This window comes from Schistocerca gregaria, chromosome 3 (genome assembly GCF_023897955.1).
Source record: "Schistocerca gregaria isolate iqSchGreg1 chromosome 3, iqSchGreg1.2, whole genome shotgun sequence".
In the NCBI taxonomy this organism is placed as follows: Eukaryota; Metazoa; Arthropoda; class Insecta; order Orthoptera; family Acrididae; genus Schistocerca; species Schistocerca gregaria.
Genome location: NC_064922.1, coordinates 228545686 through 228567776, shown reverse-complemented (window position 1 = coordinate 228567776; position 22091 = coordinate 228545686). Strand labels below are relative to the sequence as shown.

Here is a 22091-nt window from a genome sequence, read left to right as displayed (position 1 = left end):
GTCACAATTACATAGTTATTTGGCAGTAAAAGGATAACAACAGATGCACACGTAAGCGATAATCATTCACAGTACATTTATAACAACATGATCTGGACTTAAATTCAGCATTTTAATCATCTTTATGCGAAACCAAAAATAGAATGTAAGTAAAATATTTGTTAACCTCTGAGGTGTCCATGGTATGCTTGGCTCCAGGTAAGTATCTGGGAAGATAATCCGGAAGTCTGACATTTTATCAACAGCATAATGCCACTCACAGTACGGTATACGATTCAGTTGAAACTGCACATCAGCTCTCAGATCAGTATCTGGTCTCAACTGAAGAGACCCAACAGTGTCAGCCGACAAACGCAAATAAATGATATTTTTTCCCTTATCTTCAACAAGTGCCTCATACACCACTCTGAGTTTGTTCACAGCTGCTCGGTCTCTGTCTTCTGCCATTGCAGACTGACCTTTGTTTTTATCTGTAAACATAAAACTTAAATTACTACAATTTTTGATAATTGGTGACGGCACAAAGTATGGAAAGTATCAACATATGTAAAGAATCTGACAGTTATAGTTTCCTTCATTATGTAGCTATTTTGTTTGATATGATATAGAGCCCTTATTGAGTGTTTTGTAGTCACTGCTTATAATCACGCATTGTAAACAGTCATTGGCTTACTGCAAAACAAATGTTAACAGAATGAGAATAAAGCAATGCATCATTTTGTGCAGTGTACTCAAGTAGGTCACATGAAGGAATATCGATTACACCATGCAAATGTCTGGATTTAAATCCAAGTTTGGTACACAGCTTTCATCAGTCAACGAGATTCAACATGATGCACACTGCAGTACAAGAGGTAGACAAAAAGCCATAACTATGACCTTGAAAAATGAAGTTGTGTAATAAATTGATTATTGGTAGATACAAGGTGTGGTCAGAAAGTAATGGGAATTTTTGTTTTTAGTCAACATCATTAACTTTGTACCCTCAAAGTAATCCCCCTCGGATAGAATACACTTGCGCAGCACTCTTTCCAAACCTGGATGCACTTCTGGAATTAACTTTTCATTACAGTATTCAGCTCCATCAGCAATTCTGTATTATCTCGTCAATGGTGACAAAACGATATCCTATCATGGTTCTCTTCAGCATGGGAATAGAAAGAAGTCCCAGGGGCATGGATAATATAGTGGCTAGGCAACATAACAGTTCTGCTTTTTGTTGAAAAATTACAAACAAGCATTGAGATGTGAGTAGGAGCATTATCATGATGCAATTTCCATGAGTGGTTTTGCCAAAATTCTGTTTTTTTTTTTTTTTTTTTTTTTTTTTCAGATATCTTCACACAAATGACATAACTTCCAGGTAGCATTCCTTATTGACAGTACAATCAGACGACAGGAACTCATTATGCACTATGCCATAGTAAATTGGGGGTGGTGGGGGGGATGGGGGGGGGGGGCAGCAGGGGAAGCCCAATGAGAAGAACACTGACATGTCATCAAACTTGTGGAATTGTTTTCAGTCTTCACTCTTCAGGCAGTTTCCATTGGGGCAATTGGCCCTTGATTTAGGCATCATACCCATATATCCATGTTTTGTCACCTGTTATAACCTTCTTTATAAGTTCAAGAACATTGTTGATTCATTCAGAAATTCCTGAGCGATGTCTAAGTGATGTCATTTTTGGTCAAAATCAATGATTTTAACAAACTTTGGTGCTATATGTTTCACGTCCAAAACATCCGAAAAATATTGCTGGGCCTGAGCCAAAGGATGTGCCAAGATTATCAGTAATCCCTGTGATGGTGATTCAGCAATTTTCCAGAAGCATCGTCTTTACTCATTTTGCATTGTAGCCAGTAATTGTTGTGCTGAGCTGTCCATGGTGGTGGTTATCTTCAATGCCTTCTCAACCCTCTTTGAAACATTTATACCATTCGTAACTTCTTTTCTTACTCATAGTAGAGTCAGCAAAAGCCACAGTCAACATTTTGAATGTGATGGTGTGCTTTATTTAATTTTTCTAGCAAAATTTACTGAAAATTCATTGATCCATCCTGTTCAAAAGTAAAAATTTGCCAAGCACTTAAAAATGTGTAACCTTATCGATTGAGCAAGAGGAGTACCAAGACTGCGTCCAGAAGTAGAAACTGCATTGGGAGCAGTGTATCAATTGTGGACGTGAGTATTTCATAGGAAACCATGCACAATAAATAAAAGATAAGTGTAGAAAAATTGTGTGGACAAAGTTGTGGAATTTTTTGAACAGACCTCATATACCCTGTCCCAAATACAACCATAAGACACTCGAACACCAGCACTGACACTGTCTAATACTCATTGGTGCTCAATGTGATAGTAGTGAAGGAGAGGAAAGTAGTATTGCAACTAGGCGGATATGAGATCAAGGTGTATGCGCAAACACGGAAAAAAAATTACCAGATTTACCGCTTAAAATACACTTTTTCCCCAGTGAAAATACACTGTTTCCAGTTAACTGACAGGATACTTTCCCTTGGGACTGTAAAACATATCACTCCTTTGAAGGGTTTAGTTTATATACACCAGCATAGAACTTACCAGCACTTTAGAAAATGAACACTAGGAGAAAAAAAATGGGGAGGGGGGGGGGGGGAGATTTGTTTGGAAAGACCTTTGGTGTAGAGCAACTTGTATGCTGCATATTTTCATATCACAAAAGTATAAGTTCGAATTCCATCAAACACAGCATGTTAGTTTCTAAAGCATTGAAATTGAGACTGCTATCTGCTGTTGTAGACCAATCATAGCTCATGTCATGAGATCTTGCCAGTGGATGACAGCAGATATTCAGAGCTTAGGACATGCAATGTGGTGAGCCAATGACAACACACAAATGGAAAAGTTAGTAGTTTAAATTAATATACACTGCGTAGCAACAAGAAAAGCTATGCTTTCACATATAATATTGGTAATTTTTGTGTGTGTTACCCATTAAGATATGTCACACAAATGCGCCAGTACAATTTCAAATAATGAATAATTGATTGGTCTTCTGGGCTCAAAATTCTTCTAAGTGGTTGGTCCTTAAAGTGTTAAGTTTTAAATGAAAGTCAAATGCTCTGTGATTTAAGAAATACATCCAGAATTCTCACACGTAACATAATTCATCTTCTGTAACTGGAAATTTATTTTGAAAGTAATGCTTTTCAAACCACCATTCATGACAATTTTCTGCAAACTGTTAGAAATAGGTTTGTTTCAGCAGCTGCCAGAAGAGTGTCAGAAAATAGTAGTTACTACGCGTGCAGAGCTAGGAGATGTAGGAAGCCCACATATTGGTACATATGAAGCATTAACTTCAATTACATTATAAAAGAAACAGGACATCAGAGGTTACTCCAAGAGTATCGGAATTTCGTAAACCATGCTAAAATGCAGAATTCAGCTTAAAGTGCATATTTGTATCTCCTGATTCACATTAAAGTAGGCCCCAATCTGATATTAAGCTTCTCAGTGTGGTTTTCAGGCTGTAGATTTTTTTTTTAAGTACAAGTATTGTATTATCGCATGTTAGTTTCTTTATTATGGCATAATGCCATACACACCAGAAGATGAAAATGTGCACTTCAAATTCAATGAACAGTTGAGTCTAACCCATAGTGTGGATGTCGTTCCAAATAATCTGACTGCCACAGAGGGAAAGATTAATAAAAGCCAAATTTCTTTAGCCAACCGACAAAAGTAACTTCATTGTTCTGGCAGGCACTTAATGCTTGTCAGCCAAAAACATGGAAATAAAATAAAATTAGAAAACTGAAACTAATAACATATTCCAGCCTTCTGTAATTATGTGAATGCATTTTAATTCCTTGGTAACTCCTGGCCACAGAAATCCATTTTGTTTTCATTTGACTGAGGGTTTGAAAGGAAGAGGAAACAGCAAAATCACTTAACAGCCACACATCAAGTAGCCAGCAGCAGGAGAAGATATAGCTCATGCATGACTCAACTGTGAAAGTGCATGAGCCAGCTGGCATGTGCTCGAATGAACTTAACGCAAACGTTTGCGACGTCACACTCATTGGAAGCAGTTCGTTGTTATGATATACAGCATAGTCTTCGCCCTAAGGCCTTCAACACATTTTGCTGGTGGCAAACGCTTGTGTGGGCACTGCATTTTGTTGTTGTAAATGGTGCATTTCCTTTGCAACTTAAGTTTTCCTTTTGTTCTCACTCATGTATTACTGCTGCATTTATGCTCTGCATTTGTGGGAAACAGCAATGCTCCTTGTTAGAGCATCAGTTCTAAACAGTCAAAATTACAAAAATTTAACTTGTTATTAAAACACTGAAAAATTCCCTGATTTTTCCCAGTTTTCTCCAAGGATGAAAAAATTCCTGGGTTTTTCCTGAAAGGGTGAGGGAGAGGGGGGTAGGGGGAGGAAGAGAGGGTTAGGGAAAGGGGGTGGCGGGAGGAAGAGAGGGTGAGGGTGAGGGGGGTGGGGGAGGAAGAGAGGGGGAGGGGGAGGAAGAGAGGGGGAGGGGGAGGAAGAGAGGGGGAGGGGGGAGGGGTGTGGGGGAGGAAGAGAGGGGGAGGGGGAGGGGTGTGGGGGAGGAAGAGAGGGGGAGGGGGAGGGGTGTGGGGGAGGAAGAGAGGGGGAGGGGGAGGGGTGTGGGGGAGGAAGAGAGGGGGTGAGAGGGGGAGGGGGAGGAAGAGAGGGGGGTGAGAGGGGGAGGGGGAGGAAGGGAGGGGGAGGGAGAGGGGGGTAGGGGGAGGAAGACAGGGTGAGGGAGAGGGTGGTAGGGGGAGGAAGACAGGGTGAGGGAGAGGGTGGTAGGGGGAGGAAGACAGGGTGAGGGAGAGGGTGGTAGGGGGAGGAAGACAGGGTGAGGGAGAGGGTGGTAGGGGGAGGAAGACAGGGTGAGGGAGAGGGTGGTAGGGGGAGGAAGACAGGGTGAGGGAGAGGGTGGTAGGGGGAGGAAGACAGGGTGAGGGAGAGGGTGGTAGGGGGAGGAAGAGAGGGTGAGGGAGAGGATGGTAGGGGGAGGAAGAGAGGGTGAGGGAGAGGGTGGTAGGGGGAGGAAGAGAGGGTGAGGGAGAGGGTGGTAGGGGGAGGAAGAGAGGGTGAGGGAGAGGATGGTAGGGGGAGGAAGAGAGAGGGAGGGAGAGGGGGGTCGAGGGAGGAAGAGAGGGAGGGAGAAGGGGGTCGAGGGAGGAAGAGAGGGTGAGGGAGAGGGGGGGTCGAGGGAGGAAGAGAGGGTGAGGGAGAGGGGGGTCGAGGGAGGAAGAGAGGGTGAGGGAGAGGGGGGTCGAGGGAGGAAGAGAGGGTGAGGGAGAGGGGGGTCGAGGGAGGAAGAGAGGGTGAGGGAGAGGGGGGTCGAGGGAGGAAGAGAGGGTGAGGGAGAGGGGGGTCGAGGGAGGAAGAGAGGGTGAGGGAGAGGGGGGTCGAGGGAGGAAGAGAGGGTGAGGGAGAGGGGGGTCGAGGGAGGAAGAGAGGGTGAGGGAGAGGGGGGTCGAGGGAGGAAGAGAGGGTGAGGGAGAGGGGGGTCGAGGGAGGAAGAGAGGGTGAGGGAGAGGGAGGTCGAGGGAGGAAGAGAGGGTGAGGGAGAGGGAGGTCGAGGGAGGAAGAGAGGGTGAGGGAGAGGGGGGTAGGGGAGGAAGAGAGGGTGAGGGAGAGGGGGTAGGGGAGGAAGAGAGGGGGAGGGAGAGGGGGTAGGGGAGGAAGAGAGGGTGAGGGAGAGGGGGTAGGGGAGGAAGAGAGGGGGAGGGAGAGGGGGTAGGGGAGGAAGAGAGGGGGAGGGAGAGGGGTAGGGGAGGAAGAGAGGGGGAGGGAGAGGGGGTAGGGGAGGAAGAGAGGGGGAGGGAGAGGGGGTAGGGGAGGAAGAGAGGGGGAGGGAGAGGGGGTAGGGGAGGAAGAGAGGGGGAGGAAGAGAGGGGGAGGGAGAGGGGGTAGGGGAGGAAGAGAGGGGGAGGGAGAGGGGGTAGGGGAGGAAGAGAGGGGGAGGGAGAGGGGGTAGGGGGGAAGAGAGGGGGAGGGAGAGGGGGTAGGGGAGGAAGAGAGGGGGAGGGAGAGGGGGGTAGGGGAGGAAGAGAGGGGGAGGGAGAGGGGGTAGGGGAGGAAGAGAGGGGAGGGAGAGGGGGTAGGCGAGGAAGAGAGGGGAGGGAGAGGGGGTAGGGGAGGAAGAGAGGGGAAGGAGAGGGGGTAGGGGAGGAAGAGAGGGGAGGGAGAGGGGGGTAGGGGAGGAAGAGAGGGGAGGGAGAGGGGGTAGGGGAGGAAGAGAGGGGAGGGAGAGGGGGGTAGGGGAGGAAGAGAGGGTGAGGGAGAGGGGGGTAGGGAGAGAGTGGGGAGGGAGGGAGGGAGAGAGGGAGACGGGGAGGGAGGGTGTGGGGAGGGAGAGAGGGAGACGGGGAGGGAGATGGGGAAAATGGGGAGGGGAAAGGGGGTGGGGAAAGGGGGAGGGCGAAAGGGGGATGGAGGGGCCTGGAGGGGGAGGGGGATGGAAGGTGGGAGGGTAAGGGAAGTTGGGAGGGGGAGGGGTGGGGTAGTGGTTGGTAAGGGGGGGTGGGGGAGGGAGAGAGGGGGGGAATAGAGAGAGATAGGGAGAGAAAGTGGGGCGAGGGAGCTTTTCATGGGGGGGGGGGGCGATGAAGCGACAAGGGACTTCCTAGTTGCACTTGCAAATGTGCAACCTGCTGTCTCCATAAGATCAGGCTGTCTCTTAGACAGCTGTTGTTGTTGTCTTCAGACTTGATACTGGTTTGATGCAGCTCTCCATGCTACTCTATCCTGTGCAAGCTTCTTCATCTCCCAGTACCTACTGCAACCTACATCCTTCTGAATCTGCTTGGTGTATTCATCTCTTGGTCTCCCTCTACGATTTTTACCCTCCACGCTGCCCTCCAATGCTAAAATTTTGATCCCTTGATGCCTCAAAACATGTCCTAACAACCGATCCCTTCTTCTGGTCAAGTTGTGCCACCAACTTCTCTTCTCCCCAATCCTATTCAATACTTCCTCACTAGTTATGCGATCTACCCATATAATCTTCAGCATTCTTCTGTAGCACCACATTTCGAAAGCTTCTATTCTCTTCTTGTCCAAACTATTTATCGTCCGTGTTTCCCTTCCATACATGGCTACACTCCATACACATACTTTCAGAAACGACTTCCTGACACTTAAATCTATACTCGATGTTAACAAATTTCTCTTCTTCAGAATCGCTTTCCTTGCCATTGCCAGTCTACATTTTATATCCTCTCTACTTCGACCATCATCAGTTATTTTGCTCCCCAAGTAGCAAAGCTCCTTTACTACCTTAAGTGTCTCATTTCCTAATCTAATTCCCTCAGCATCACCCGACTTAATTCGACTACATTCCATTATCCTCGTTTTGCTTTTGTTAATGTTCACCTCATATACACCTCTCAAGACACTGTCCATTCCATTCAGCTGCTCTTCCAAATCCATTACTGTCTCTGACAGAATTACAATGCCATCGGCGAACCTTATTTCTTCTCCATGAATTTTAATACCTACTCCGAATTTTTCTTTTGTTTCCTTTACTGCTTGCTCAATATACAGATTGAGTAACATCGGTGAGAGGCTACAACCCTGGCTCGCTCCCTTCCCAACTGCTGCTTCCCTTTCATGTCCCTCGACTCTTATAACTGACAGTATATAATGTCAATGGCAAGGATATCTATTGGAAACTTCCCAACTTGGTTGTACTACCATACATGAGACTGGTTTTCTATTAATGTGAGTATGACAATAAGCATGTAGGTTGTGTTAGATACTACGTACACTGAAACACCAATTTCCTGCCCTCATATCAGAGATGCAGAAGTTTACAAAATAATCATTGACTTTCTAAGGGATTATGACTCACACTTATGTGTTCTGTATGTATAAACTTACATTTGATTTATCTGCAAATATTTTAATATGATGATGTCTTCCTTCCCCTCCAACCTTTCTGCCAGAAGGAGCCAATGGCTCCAAAAGCTTGCACAGTTCCTTAACCATTATGTATGTTTTCTCCTGCCGCCACTTGGCGAGTAGATGTATCTATGCGATTAATTATATTTTCAAATACAGACTAATTTCACTGATATGTATTCATAGTATGTGCATCACATTTTAGTAGAATTACATTAAACAGTGCTTGCTTCAGTCAATCATGCCAATGATTTTAACATCTGTTTCAGTATCATAGCATTTGCATCCTCCCTCCCCTCCCCATCCACCTTCTCTGAACTATGTATGTGGGAACAATGATCATTCCAATGTATTCCCCTTTCTTAAAACCAGTTTCCACCATTTCCCACACAATTACTACCCTGACTAAACCTTGTATTCTCTTTGCTGCAAAATGCCGCTCTCTCTCTCTCTCTCTCTCTCTCTCTCTCTCTCTCTCTCTCTCTCTCTCTCTCTCTCTCCCCCCCCCCCCCTCTCCCTCCCCCGCCCCTCCCTCCAAATCTGAGGCAACCACTTTTCTCCATTCCCAAAGCTTATCGCTTTCCATTTAACACATAACTTCTTTCATTTGTGTTTATCATGTACATAAAAACAAATATTATCTGTCTTTATAAACTGAACGTTTATTTTGTTTTTAGGCAAAACATGTTTTGTCTCTTCACACTGGCAACAACAGTCGTCAACAAAATTAAAAATAAATCTTTTCGTACAGATATTTTGTTTTGGCACACAGCACATTTAAATTGACTTACTATTTACAATTTAATTTCAGTGTGCTGCTGGGAAACACTATTCATCTCCAATGAAATACGTACAATGTAATAATTATCTTTTACTTTATACACTACTGATGGTAACTAGTATGAATAGGTGAAACAAGTTTTGTTCAAACCAAAACAAAAATTTAGTTGAACTAGAGAGATAGTATTTGTTCGTATCTTCATGATAAACATAACTGAAGCAGCAAGATAAACGTAACTGAAGCAGCAACTGAGGAAGAATGGCTGCAAGTATTAAAAACACTTCTTTGTTCTCCACTCAAACTTGTAAGCCAGGGTTGCCACAACTGCAGACACTTGCATTACAGTGTTACATCACTGTATGAAGGAAAGTGTGTACTTCAACGACAAAAAAATGTAGCTTCATAGCTATTAAAGTCACTGTACTGTTTGGGCTTGAGAAGAATTGCCTATGCAGACTAAAGCAGTACACATTCAAAAATCTTGAGGGATAGCTAGAGGCATGAAAGAATCTAGAGCTGCTATTTATTTCTCTTGTCAACTGAAACAATATTTCTAAAATTCAAAATGTGTATATAAAATATAACACCAACCACAAAAACACAAACCACAGAAACTATTGTTAATAAAGGAAACAGAAAATAAAAGGTATTTTCTCTGTCTCCCTCGTCACTTCACATACAGAACAACCCATCTGCACTGTTACTGTACAGCTGACGCTTTTGCAAGTGAGACCTTAACTGAGGTTAACATTATGACTGCCTGTACTTGATCAACTTGCAGCAGCAAGTAAAAATTTTATCATTGAACCCCATAGTTCAATCTATCACAAACAGTGAACACTGAAAGACTTTTGAAATAATATAATCACATAAAAACTATTATAAATATTACCTGATCCAGTTACAGAGAGCAATACTGTGGTGCAGTTATTCAGAATCAGTCGTCCAGCAGATGTGTCCTCAGAAACATCTTTTCCAAGGTTCAAAACAGCAAATAATTCTCCAGGCCGTGCATACTTAGCTGTACTTGCCGATGTACCACTAGGAGCAAGCAAATAGCAACTTGCCAAGTGAAGCTTTGCTGTCAAATTGTATAACGCCACCTAGAATGTCATCAGGAAAGAAAATATCATTCATTCATAAATAATATACAAGAGGCATTTGTTACTGCAGAGAAGACTATCTTATTTAAAAGAAATAATGTTTAAATTTATAATTTATTTAAAAGAAATAAAATGTAACAGCATGAGATCATTTAGGTTTAACATCATTTGAAACAGGAGACACCAAGGAACAATTACAGCAAGAGATGGCAGAATGCAAAAGGTAGATAACAATACACAATGAAAATGTGTGGACATGCATAAAAAAACACACAAGAAACTTACAACACATGTGAGTCAAAACAATGAAGATATTGAATATAAGTATGAAACCCTCCCCCCCCCCTTTGTCAACCATGGACCCTGGCACTGGTGAGGCGGCCTGCATGCCTCAGCAATACAGAATACAGACAGCCGTTCCATAGGTGGTACCACAACAGATGGGTGGTCCCTGAAGAGGTGCAGCAGTCTTTTCAGAAGATGCAGGGGCAACAGTCTGGATGATTGACTGATGTGGCCTTCTAACATCAACCAAAACACCCTGCTGTGCCAGTACTGCGAACGGCTGAAAGCAAGGGGAAACTATAGCCATAATTTTTGCTGAGAGCATGCAGCTCTACCGTATGGTTACATGACGATAGCATCATCTTGGGTAAAATATTCCAAAGGTAAAATAGCCCCCCATTACAATCTCTGAGTGGTGACTACTCATGAGGATGTTGTTATCAGGAGAAACAAAACAGGCGTTATACAGATCGGAGCGTGGAATGTCAGATTCCTTAATCGGACATGTAGGTTAGAAAACTTAAAAAGGGAAATGGATAGAGTAAAGCTAGGTACAGTGGAAATTAGTGAAGTTCGGTGCCAGGAGGAACAGGACTTTGGGTCAGGTGAATACAGGGTCATTAATACAAAGTCAAATAGGGGTAATGCAGGAGTATGTTTAATAATGAGTAAAAAGATAGGAATGCGGAAAAGGTATTACGAACAGCACAGTGAACACAGTATTGCAGCCAAGATGGACATGAAGCCCACATCCACCATGGTAGTCCTAGTTTATATGACAACTAGTTCCATAGATGAGGAGGAGATTGAGGAAATGTATGTTGAGATAAAAGAAATTATTTAGACAGTTAAGGGAGCTAAAAATTTAATAGTAAAGAGGGACTGGAATTCGATAGTAGGAAAAAGAAGAGAAAAAAAAAGCAGTAGGTGAAAATGGACTGGGCAAAAGGTGTGAAAGAGGAAACCACCTGGTGGAATTTTGCATGGAGCATAATTTAATCATAGCTAACACTTGCTTTAAGACTCACGGGAGAAGGCTGTATATGTGGAAGACACCTGGAGACACCAGAAGGAATTAAGATTGATTATATTATAGCAAAACATAGATTTTGGAACCAGGTTTTAAATTGTAAGACATTTCCTGGGGCAGATGTGGACCATAATTTATTAGAAATTGCAAAAAGGCAGAAATTTAAGGAGATGGGACCTGGAAAGAATTGGGAGAACCAGAGGTTGTAGAGGGTTTCAGAGGGAGCACTGGGGAACGATTGACAAGAACAGAGGAAAGAAATACGGTAGAAGAAGAATTTTATAGTTCACAGTGCAGTCACAAACCCAGAAGAATTTTACTCACCAAGAATGGGTAGCTTTGAAAGGTGAAATAGTGAAGGAAACAGACACTCTAGTCGGTAAAAAGATGAGTTCTAGTAGAAATCCTTAGGAGCAGAAATCCTTGGGTAACAAAAGAGATATTGAATTTAGTCGATGAAACGGGAAAATATAAAAATGCAATAAATGAAGTGGGTGAAAGGGAATACAAATGTCTAAAAAATGAAATCGACAGGAAATGCAAATTGGCTAAGCAGGAACGGCTAGAGGGCAAATGTTATGATGTAGACGCTTGTAATACAAGGGGTAAGATACATACTGCCTACAGGAAAATTAAAGACAGTTTCAGAGAAAAGACAACCACCTGTATGACTAGTTCACATCGGAAACCAGTCCGAAGCAAAGAAGGGAAAGCAGAAAGGTGGAAGGAGTATATATATAGAGTCAATACAAGGGATATGTACTTGAACGCAATATTATGGAAATGGGAGAGGGCATAGAGGAAGATGGATATGAAACTGCGTGAAGAATTTGAGAAAACACTGAAAGATTTCAGTTGAAACAAGGTCTCAGGAGCAGACAAAATTCATTGGAGCTACTGATAGCCTTGGGAGAGCCAGCCATGACAAAACTAGTGAGCAAGATATATGAGATATGTGAAATACCCTCAGACTTCAAGAAGAATATAATAATCCCAATTCCAAAGAAAGCAGGTGCTGACAGGTGTGAAAATTATTGAACTATGTTTAATAAGTCACAGCTGCAAAATACTATCATGAATCCTTTACAACAGAATGGAAAAACGTAGAAGCTGACCTCGAGGAAGATCAGTTTGGATTCCAGAGAAATGTAGGAACACACGAGGCAGCACTGACCATCCAACTTCTCATAGAAGATAGGTTAAGGAAAGGCAAACCTATGTTTATAGCACCTGTAGACTTAGAGAAAGCATTTGACGCTGTTGTCTGGAACACTCTCCTTCAAATTCTCAGGGTGGCAGAGCTAAAATACAGGGAACAAAAGGCTAGTTACAATTCATACAGAAACCAGATGACAGCTGTAAGAGTCGAAGGGCACAAAAGGGAAGTAGTGGCTGAGAAGCAAGTGAGACAGGGTTGTAGCTTATCCCCGATATTATTCAATCTGTTTACTGAGCAAGCTGTAAACAAAACAAAAGAAATATTTGGATTAGGAATTAAGGTCCAGGGAGAAGAAATAAAAACTTTGAAGTTTGCCAATGAGATTGTAATTCTGTCAGAGACAGCAAAGGACTTGGAAGAGCAGCTGAATGGAATGAACAGTATCTTGAAACGAGGATATAAGATAAACATCAAGAAGAGCAAAATGAGGATAATGAAATTACGTGATACTGAAGGAATTAGTTTAGGAAATGAGACTCTTAAAGTAGTAAATGACTTTTGCTATTTGGGAAGCAAAATAAAGGATGACGTTTGAAATAGAGAGGATATAAAAGGTAGACTGGCAGTGGCAAGAAAAGTGTTTCTGAAGAAGAAAAATTTGTTAACACTGAGTATAGATTTTAGTGTCAGGAAGTCCTTTCTGAAAGTATTTGTATGGAGTGTTGCCATGTTTGGAAGTGACATATGGACAATAAACATTTTAGACAAGAAGAGAATAGAAGCTTTTGAAATGTGGTGCTACAGAAGAATGCTGAAGATTAGATGGGTCAATCACATAACTAATGAGGAGATACTGAATATAAATGGGGAGAAGAGAAATTTGTCATACAACCTGAATAAAAGAAGGGATTGGTTGGTACGACACATTCTGAGACATCAAGGAATCACCAACTAAATACTGGGGGAGCGTGGGGGTTAAAAATCGTAGAGGGAGACCAAGGGATGAATACAGTAAGCAGATTCAGAGGGATGTAGGTTGCAGATGAAGAGGCTTGCACAGGATAGAATAGCATGGAGAGCTGCATCATACCAGTCTCTGGACTGAAGACCACAACACCACACCATGAGATTCAAATAAACTTTACCCATGGGCATACTTGAAAAACTGATAATTGCACTAGTTTCTGACTGTCACTCCTACTCCAGCAATGGTATGTATCAACCAGCATTTTATCTGTAGAAGAGTGGTTGCCTGTGTTCATTTTCCACATGTTGTTTCTATTTGAATTTTATGTAACTATATTAAAATAGACTATAAATACAAACACAAAAAACATGAAAATATGACAAGACAATCAAGCAAATAAGTCAATGCTTCATATTTCAGTAGCTGTTTTTTTTTTATGTTGCTATCATGGACTGTGGTCCGAAGATTAGTCTTATGTATCTCCACACTAGATTATCCTGTGCAAACCTCTTCATCTCCAAATATTTCTTGCAGCTTATATCCATCTGAACCTGCTTACTGTATACATCCTTGGCTCTCCCTCTACAATGTTTACCTCTCACACTCCCATTCAATACCACACTGACAATTTCTCAGAATGTGTACTATCAGCCAATTCAGTCTTTTGGTCACATTGTGGCATACATATCTCTCTTCTCCAATCTGATTCAATAATTCCTCGTTAGTTACACAACCTATCATTTAATCTTCAACGTTCTTCTATAACACTACATTTCAAAAGCTTCTATTCTCCTTTTGTATGAATGGCTTATCGCCCATATATATCTTCTGTACAACGGTATACTCCAGGCAAATATCTACAGAAAAAAGTTCCTAACACTTAAATTTATATTCGATATTAACAAGTTCTTTTTTTTTCAGAAATATCTTCCTTGCTATGCCCAGTTTCCATTTAATATTATCACTTACAAGGTGTAGGTGTGGTATTATAAAGTCATAAGAGGATACCCTGTTAGATGTCAGCCAGGTGAGGGCAAACTCTTTGCAGTAGGAAAAAACTGTAACCGACCTGCCTGTTTCTACTCTCCTAATAAAAACACCTTCTCATGTGTGTTTCCAGAAAATGGAATCTGAAGTTCCACAACAATATGTTTAGCCTCCAATTCCACAAAACAGAGAGAGAGCCTGTTTCTACTCTCCTAATAAAAACACCTTCTCATGTGTGTTTCCAGAAAATGGAATCTGAAGTTCCACAACAATATGTTTAGCCTCCAATTCCACAAAACAGAGAGAGAGAGAGAGAGAGAGAGAGAGAGAGAGAGAGAGAGAGAGAGAGAGTGAGGAGGGGCAGGTGGAGGAGGATTTGTTAGTTCTCCCAAGAACAGTTTTGCCTGGAACCTTTGCTGTTAATCACCATTTCTGATGTGCCTACTCCTGCTCTATTTGGAAAGTTCTGATCTATCTTCATACAGGTTCTCTGTGTATGTCAAGAGAAAGATCTGTTATGTAATCTAATCTATTCATATGACGAAAAACTTCTCATTATGGAGACCAAGTAAACTGTAGCAAAATCATAATTTCTGCAGTCTATGTCCGTATTTAGAAGACAACACCAATAGTTTCATTGCAGTGATGTTATACCTATAACCTGTCACTGTCTTATACATACAAACAATGGGAAGTTTTCAAGAATTTATCCATTACATTCAACTGATCTTCCAAGTTCTTTCCTATATCTGATAGAAATACAATGCCTCAGTGTACAAACTGAATAACATGGGTGATAGGCCACAACTCTGTCTCACTCGCTTCTCTACTACTGACTCACTTTCACATTCCTCAGCTGTACGGCTGTACCCTGTACAAGTTGTATATAACATTTTACTCCTCTATTTTATTCAGACTACCTTTAGAATTTTGAACAGTGTACTCCAGTCATCAGTGTCAAAAGCTCTCTCTGAATATACAGACATAGCTTTACCTTTTTTCATTGTATGTTTTAAAATAAGTCTTAGGTTCAGTATTGATTCGCATATTCCTACGTTTCTGTGGAACCCAAACAGATCTTTCACAAGGACTTCGTAAATAATTCATGTTAGTATTTTGTAACCACGACTTTTTAAATGGATAGTTCAGTTAATATTCACACCGATCAGCATGCACCTACTTCAGAATTAGTATTATTATATTCTCCTTGAAGTCTGGTTTGCCATTCTTTGATAGAAATACTATGTCAACGGCAAACCTTATAGTTTTTATTTCTTCCTCTTTTTTGATACATACCATGTGGGATACTTTTGTCATAACTGATTCTCCCAAGGATCTCAAGAGTTCTGATGGCATGTAGTTTGCTGCAGGTGCCTTTTTTGACTTATGTCTTTCAGTGCTCTGCTAAATTCTTTTTGCGATATTAGTTCTCCCATCTCTTCATTTACTTCCTCTTCTCTAATACTGTCTTCAAATTCATTTCTCTTGCATAGATCTTCTAAACATTTCTGCCATCTTTCAGCCTTCTCTTTTTGGCTTACAAGGGAAACTCCCCACTGAAACCCCCTTAGATTTAGTGGTAAGATGGCCCAGAGGATAGTCCGTCAAAAACTGAACACAGATCAAGCATGAGAACAGGAAGAAATTGTACAAAACGTTGAAAAAAAAAGGAAACAGTGAATGGTCTAAGGATAAGAAGTGCAATAAAGAGCAACCTTCGATAGCAATGATGTCATGAGTAAGTGATGGTGTTGGAATGCCAAACGGGCGAGCCACATTCAAAGCTCCCTCGTGCGATTTATTTTTTATTTTTTTATTTCTCCCATCATTATGAACTGTCTGTCCACTCACTGCAATGTTTGTTCTTTTTTTGTAGTCTTGGCAGTTGTCATACTATACACTAGTTATAGAATATGAGTCATGTGGTAAGAATACATTACCATCACAAGTAAGTGTGGTGAATAGTGCGAGTAGGTGAGACACCACATAGACATCTCACAGAAATGAAAACACCACATAAACAGGTGTGAACTATATTAAAAACAAAGGAATTCAAGAGTCAAGACTTCCAAAACAGAAGGCAGCTTTACAAATGTTAAAAATGTGTGTTTTGATAGAGCACATAGAAACTATGTGATTATGAAACTGTTGCATTCGTCTGTTGCAGCTTATGTGACAAACTATTATGTTTTAACTTACCAAACAAGAAAGCGTTGGTATGTTGACAGACACAACAAAAAACACAAACACACACACAAATATTCAAGCTATTCACAATCCCTGGTTGCTTCATCAGGAAAGAGAGAAGGAGAGGGAAAGACAAAAGGATGTGGGTTTTAAGGGAAAGGGTAAGGAGTCATTCCAATCCCGGGAGCGGAAAGACTTACCTTAGGGGGGGAAAAAAGTACACGTATACACTCACAAACGCAAACGCACGCACGCACGCGCACACTCACACACACACACACACACACACACACACATTGGAATGTTTCCCTCTATTATAAACTATTATGTTTTCGTCATTTCCTTGGGAGTGATCACATTCACATTCACATGAACACCTATAGTAGGCAAGGAGCCATATCTCATTCACCAGTCATACAAATTAGGTGTGTCGATAAGAGATTCCTATCAGATGATACATGTACTGCCACTAGTGCCATGTATGACACACCAGACGTGTTTTTCAGTGGAGGATTCAGTTGACTTATTGCTATGTCAAACATTTGCAGTTCCCATTCTAAAGCTACTTCCTTTTGGCTGCTAATAGAATAGTTGTGCAGAATCAACTGTCATAGGTCCCTACCTGACACCTCACTGTTGCGAACCGTCATTACAACATGACACAGACACAAATCTTTTCAAAGAGGGTGGGAGGGAGGGAGGGAGGGAGGGAGGGAGGGAGGGAGGGAGGGAGGGGAGAGAGAGAGAGAGAGAGAGAGAGAGAGAGAGAGAGAGAGAGAGAGAGAGAGTGCGAAGGAGGTTTGCACACAGCTCCCCCATTTGGCAGCCCAACACTAACCACTTAACCAGGACACCATTTCTCTTAAGAACTGTTCTATCTTGCACTTATTGTTCTTGGACCATTTCTATTTTGCCATTTTCTTCTTCTTCTTCTTCTTCTTCTTCTTCTTCACAGTCCATTACACATTCTTCCTGTTTTCATGTTTGATCTGTGTTCAGTTTTTGACAGGCTGTCCACTGGGCCCTCTTACCATGAACACTGAGGAAGCTGTGATGAGTTTATCTTGTTAGTACTGGCTTGCTATCTGACCTCTTGATATTCATACAGCTCCTTCTCTTTTCTCCAGAGATTTCAAGCAGGCTTCTACACCTTTGTATTTCTCCTCTAGATATGCCCGCTTTGCCATTTTGCACTTTCTGTCGATCTCATTTCCTTGAGGCATCTGTATTCCTTTGTGCCTGCTTCATCTGCAATACCTTTTTGTATTTTCTCATTTTGTCAATTATATTCAGTGGCTCTTGCATAGCCCAATGATTTCTCGGGGTCTTTTGTTCTTGCCAGTGCCCCATCAACATTACATTTTTATCTCACTTAATGAACTGTATGATTTCATTTATCTCATCATACATTTATCTTCAATCTTTGTCATCCAAAGGCCTTATATACAACTGACACACAGAGCTTACTGCTTATAATTTGTATTACTGTGGTGGATTTTTGGCTTTGCATTTATCTTTACTATGAAAATGTGTTCACTATGATGTTTATGGTACTACATACACATTTCTATTTTCTTATTCATTATTAGTCCCAATCCTGCATTTCTCTGATTTAGTGTTGATAACCCAGTACTCAAAGGCGAGAATTCCTATTCTACCTGCCACTGCACTTCATTAATTCGACTTACATCAACTTCAATCTATCCATTTCTCTTTTCAAATTCTCTAATTTACCTAACCAAGTATAAGTTTCTAATATTCCACACCACAATCTGTAAAATCACAGATTTTATCTCATCTGACGACAATATTCTTCTGCATAGTCCCAACAATGAGACTAATTGATCAGCATTTGTAAAATAACTGCCAGGCGCTCTCAAGTATTGGCTTGTATAGGCAGCAGAAAACATGCCAGGAAACAGATCATCTTTTGCATATTTGGTGCCTCACACTGCAAAACACTAATGGTTCAAATGGCTCTGAGTTCTATGGGACTTAACATCTGAGGTCATCAGTCCCCTAGAACTTAGAACTACTTAAACCTAACTAACCTAAGGACATCACACACATCCATGCCCGGGGTAGGATTCGAAACTGCGACCATAGCGGTTGCGCGGTTCCAGACTGTAGCGCCTAGAACCGCTCGGCCACACAGGCTGCAAAACACTAGAAATACTCTGTGTACAACAACACTTTTCTGCATACTGTAGATGTATTGGGGTAGGGGTAGGGGGGGGGGATGCCCTTTGTCTTCCACAAATATGGTATCCCATGGTATTCTGAGCTGGTGGGGTTGAGTTATACAAATGGTAAAGCACTCTAAACTGAAAATTTTGAAATAAGGAACAAGCTGGTGGAATTTTGAACATGCATTTCACGTATGGTGCACAAGGATGAAATATCAACACACTTTTTTACGTGCAGGAGTCATCCTAATAGGAAGAAATATATCACGTTGAAATGGAACTTATAAGAAACTTGGTCATTTAAGCTACACAGAGCTGGCCATGATTCTCAATACCCAGCTTTTCACACACTAGAAATCTGAGGAGCTGGTGTTGGATTGTGTGGGAGAAGATTCTTCAATAGGCATCCATTAACTTCCCATGAAGTTCACAGTTTGAAGAACACAGTATGGAGATTACTGGTAGAACAGAAATTACATCTTCATGATAAACAATGTGTGTAGGTAATTAGGCGAATTGATTTTAAACCTCGAGTTCAGTTCTGTCAATGAATTATGTTGTAATACAAACACTGAGAATAGGGTAGCACTACAAAGTGTTACTAAGTCTTCAAGTTTTTCTACAGTGTGCTAGTTGTTTATGTCAAACAGAAAGTTATCATTCATGTCAGACCATTAGTTCCTTAACTCGCAGCACTCAGTTTAAGATTCTTTGCCATTTCTGTAATTTTCAGCTTGAAGGTTTGGAAAACTGCTTATCTACTCTCAGCTGTAATGTAGAGCCATTCGATTCCTTTTGTACATTAAAAAGAAAACAAAACCACCCTAAGCAAAAATAACTTTTATTTTTCATAAAAATATCTAACACTAATATCATGCATCTAAGACCTGCCAAGATCTAGATTGTAACAACAGCTCACCAGTATATTAGGTTGTTTCAAAGCAGCACAATGTATTTAAAATATTCTAATACACAATCCTTTTTAAAATTAGTACTGACAACAAACCTGCTCATAGCGTGCCATTTCCTCGACACACAGCAGTTCATGCATGCGTGCTCTGTAATTGTTTCGTGTTAACTTCTTTTCCGTTAATGTTGACTGTGTTATAGTGAACGTATCAGCCCGGGGGCTAGGATATGCGCTCAATAAATCTCGTTCACGCTCACCATCATCAGAAGGAACACTGTCTCCGTCATCATGTTCATCATTATTATTTCCTGATGGATGCTCAAATTTTATTATCGTGGAATTGCTGGAATCCCAGCGCTCTGCAGACTTCAGTACAATTTCGTGTCGTACTTCACGTACTCTATCAACATCAGTTACTGGTACAACATCAACACATAGATGGCGCACCAACACTGGCTCACCCCCTAGGTCAAATACAACAGACTGACGAAATGTGCCATAAATATCAGTGGCAAACGCAATAATGATACTATGCTCCAGCTGTTGAAAATCATTGTTGTCTGGCAAAGGCCCTGCCGTCCATTCTTGATCATTTGTGGGTACCCACTCCCCAACTTGCTTCCCATCTCTTTCCTTAGTTGAAATATTCCTGAAAATAAATAAAAAGCACACTTTAGGAAAGAAAATGTCATATTAATAAATGAACAATGCCTTGCACGTTTCCTAGTAAAGTACTAAAAATTTTTTGCATAATAAAATCAACTGTTTTATATGGGACTATCTAGGATTTTTTCATACGTAGCTACTGTTTTAAGTATACTTGAGACACCAACCTGATGGAGAAATGATTTCGGTGGGCATCTTGCAGCAGGGCAATGACATGGAGCCTTTGGTTTGTGTGGAGCACAAATTTCCACTCTTTATGACTAACTTTTGATGAAATAGTTGTGATAAGATCTGCTGAACAACTATCTTCCACCCCTTCCAACTTTTCCCGCATAACTTTCTCAGGGCTTGGCGCTTGTATCCACCTGAAACAGTAGTAACATTTTCTATGTAAGTGATAATCAAATATTTAATGCAACACACCTTCAGAAATTTTGTATATTTGATTAGTTAATTAAGAAAAGTAAAAATTGAAGAATTTCATGTTACTTACAAAACTTTCAATATATCCTTCGTAGTACAATTAAACAATTACGGCAAAATAGCCGAAATGGTCATACGCACAGACATCAGCAAAATATTTTTTTAGACTTATTAAATCTTAAATACAAATAAATTAAGATATTAAAACACATGGTGGTGATGTCAGACACGTTAGTGATGACCCGCAGATTTTTCAGAGCAAGACACAACTGATGAGCAGAAAACACTTAGTATTGTACACAGTCACTTCAGCTATAGTTATTAGAGCTTTACAATGAAAACATCCACAAAGCACCAAGCGTTTAAATGCTAAGGCTGTTTCAAATTGGTAAGAGGAAAATTAGTAGATTCAATCAAAAATACCTATTTGCTCTTCACTACGCATTTAGAGGACCATTTAAGGGGGAGGAGATTATGATTTCATTGACAACAGGTCATTAAAGACTCAGCACAAACTTGAATTAGAGAAGGATGGTGAATGAAAGTGGCTGTGCACTTTCAAAGGAACCATCCCGGCATTTGCCTTAAGCAATTTAGGGAAATAATGGAAAACCTAAATCAGGATGGCCGGACATAGATTTGAACTGTCATCCTCCCAAAATGCAACCCCAGCATGCTAACCACTGCGCTACCATGGTTGGTGAGGGCCATTCAAGAATTCAAATGAAAGTATAGCAGGATCATTCTGAATCTACATCTTGTCACAAAGAATTATGAAATAAAATCTACATCTTGTCACAAAGAATTATGAAATAAAATCTACATCTTGTCACAAAGAATTATGAAATAAAATCTACATCTTGTCACAAAGAATTATGAAATAAATAAATGTAACCCGATGGAAAGGCACTCCCGAAATGCGTAGTGAAAAACAATTAAAAAGTTATAAGCAAAAATTGTTATTTGATGTAAACCTAAGAAGCCAAGGAATAAATAAAAAATCAAACACATTCTCTGTAGGGGAATGTAGCACACCTGAAAGGAAACAATAGACTATGGTTGTGAATGAAAAGCAGATAACTGGCATGCACACGAGTATCTGTGGATCTTGACTTTTTGAAGACCACTGCAGAAGATAAGACTGACTTACATGACTGAGATACGAAGAATTTAGGAAATAAAAAGAACATTTGTTGTTACTCATTACTAATGGTACAACATATACTACAAAGTTTTAACAAAGATCTGATTTAGTTAAAGAGAAATGTATACATACTGATGTATGTAGCACCACAAGGAATTTCTGATGTATTAGGAACAAATAGTAAAACATAATGAAGTTGTGGCAAAAATACTGAAGTTGATGGATCTATGCAGAAAATGATTGGAAGCAGGAAGTAATTGGCAGCATCCTAGTGAGTTCTATTTGAATATGTACTGTTATATTCTGTGTGACATTTATTTATAGATCTTTTTCTGTT

General features: G+C 40.9%; 1 protein-coding gene across 2 annotated transcripts in view; it reads right to left on the bottom strand.

The window, feature by feature from the left end:
• Window positions 1-22091, bottom strand: part of LOC126353845 (probable helicase with zinc finger domain) — a 159893-nt gene that overhangs the window by 101557 nt on the left and 36245 nt on the right. For both annotated transcript variants that reach the window (XM_050002991.1, XM_050002992.1), the window contains 4 exons: window positions 20355-20552; window positions 19618-20170; window positions 9600-9810; window positions 167-470 (listed from right to left, as the gene is read on the bottom strand). In XM_050002991.1, the coding sequence (XP_049858948.1) occupies window positions 167-470; window positions 9600-9810; window positions 19618-20170; window positions 20355-20552 (1266 nt within the window). The remainder of the gene's footprint in view (window positions 1-166; window positions 471-9599; window positions 9811-19617; window positions 20171-20354; window positions 20553-22091) is intronic.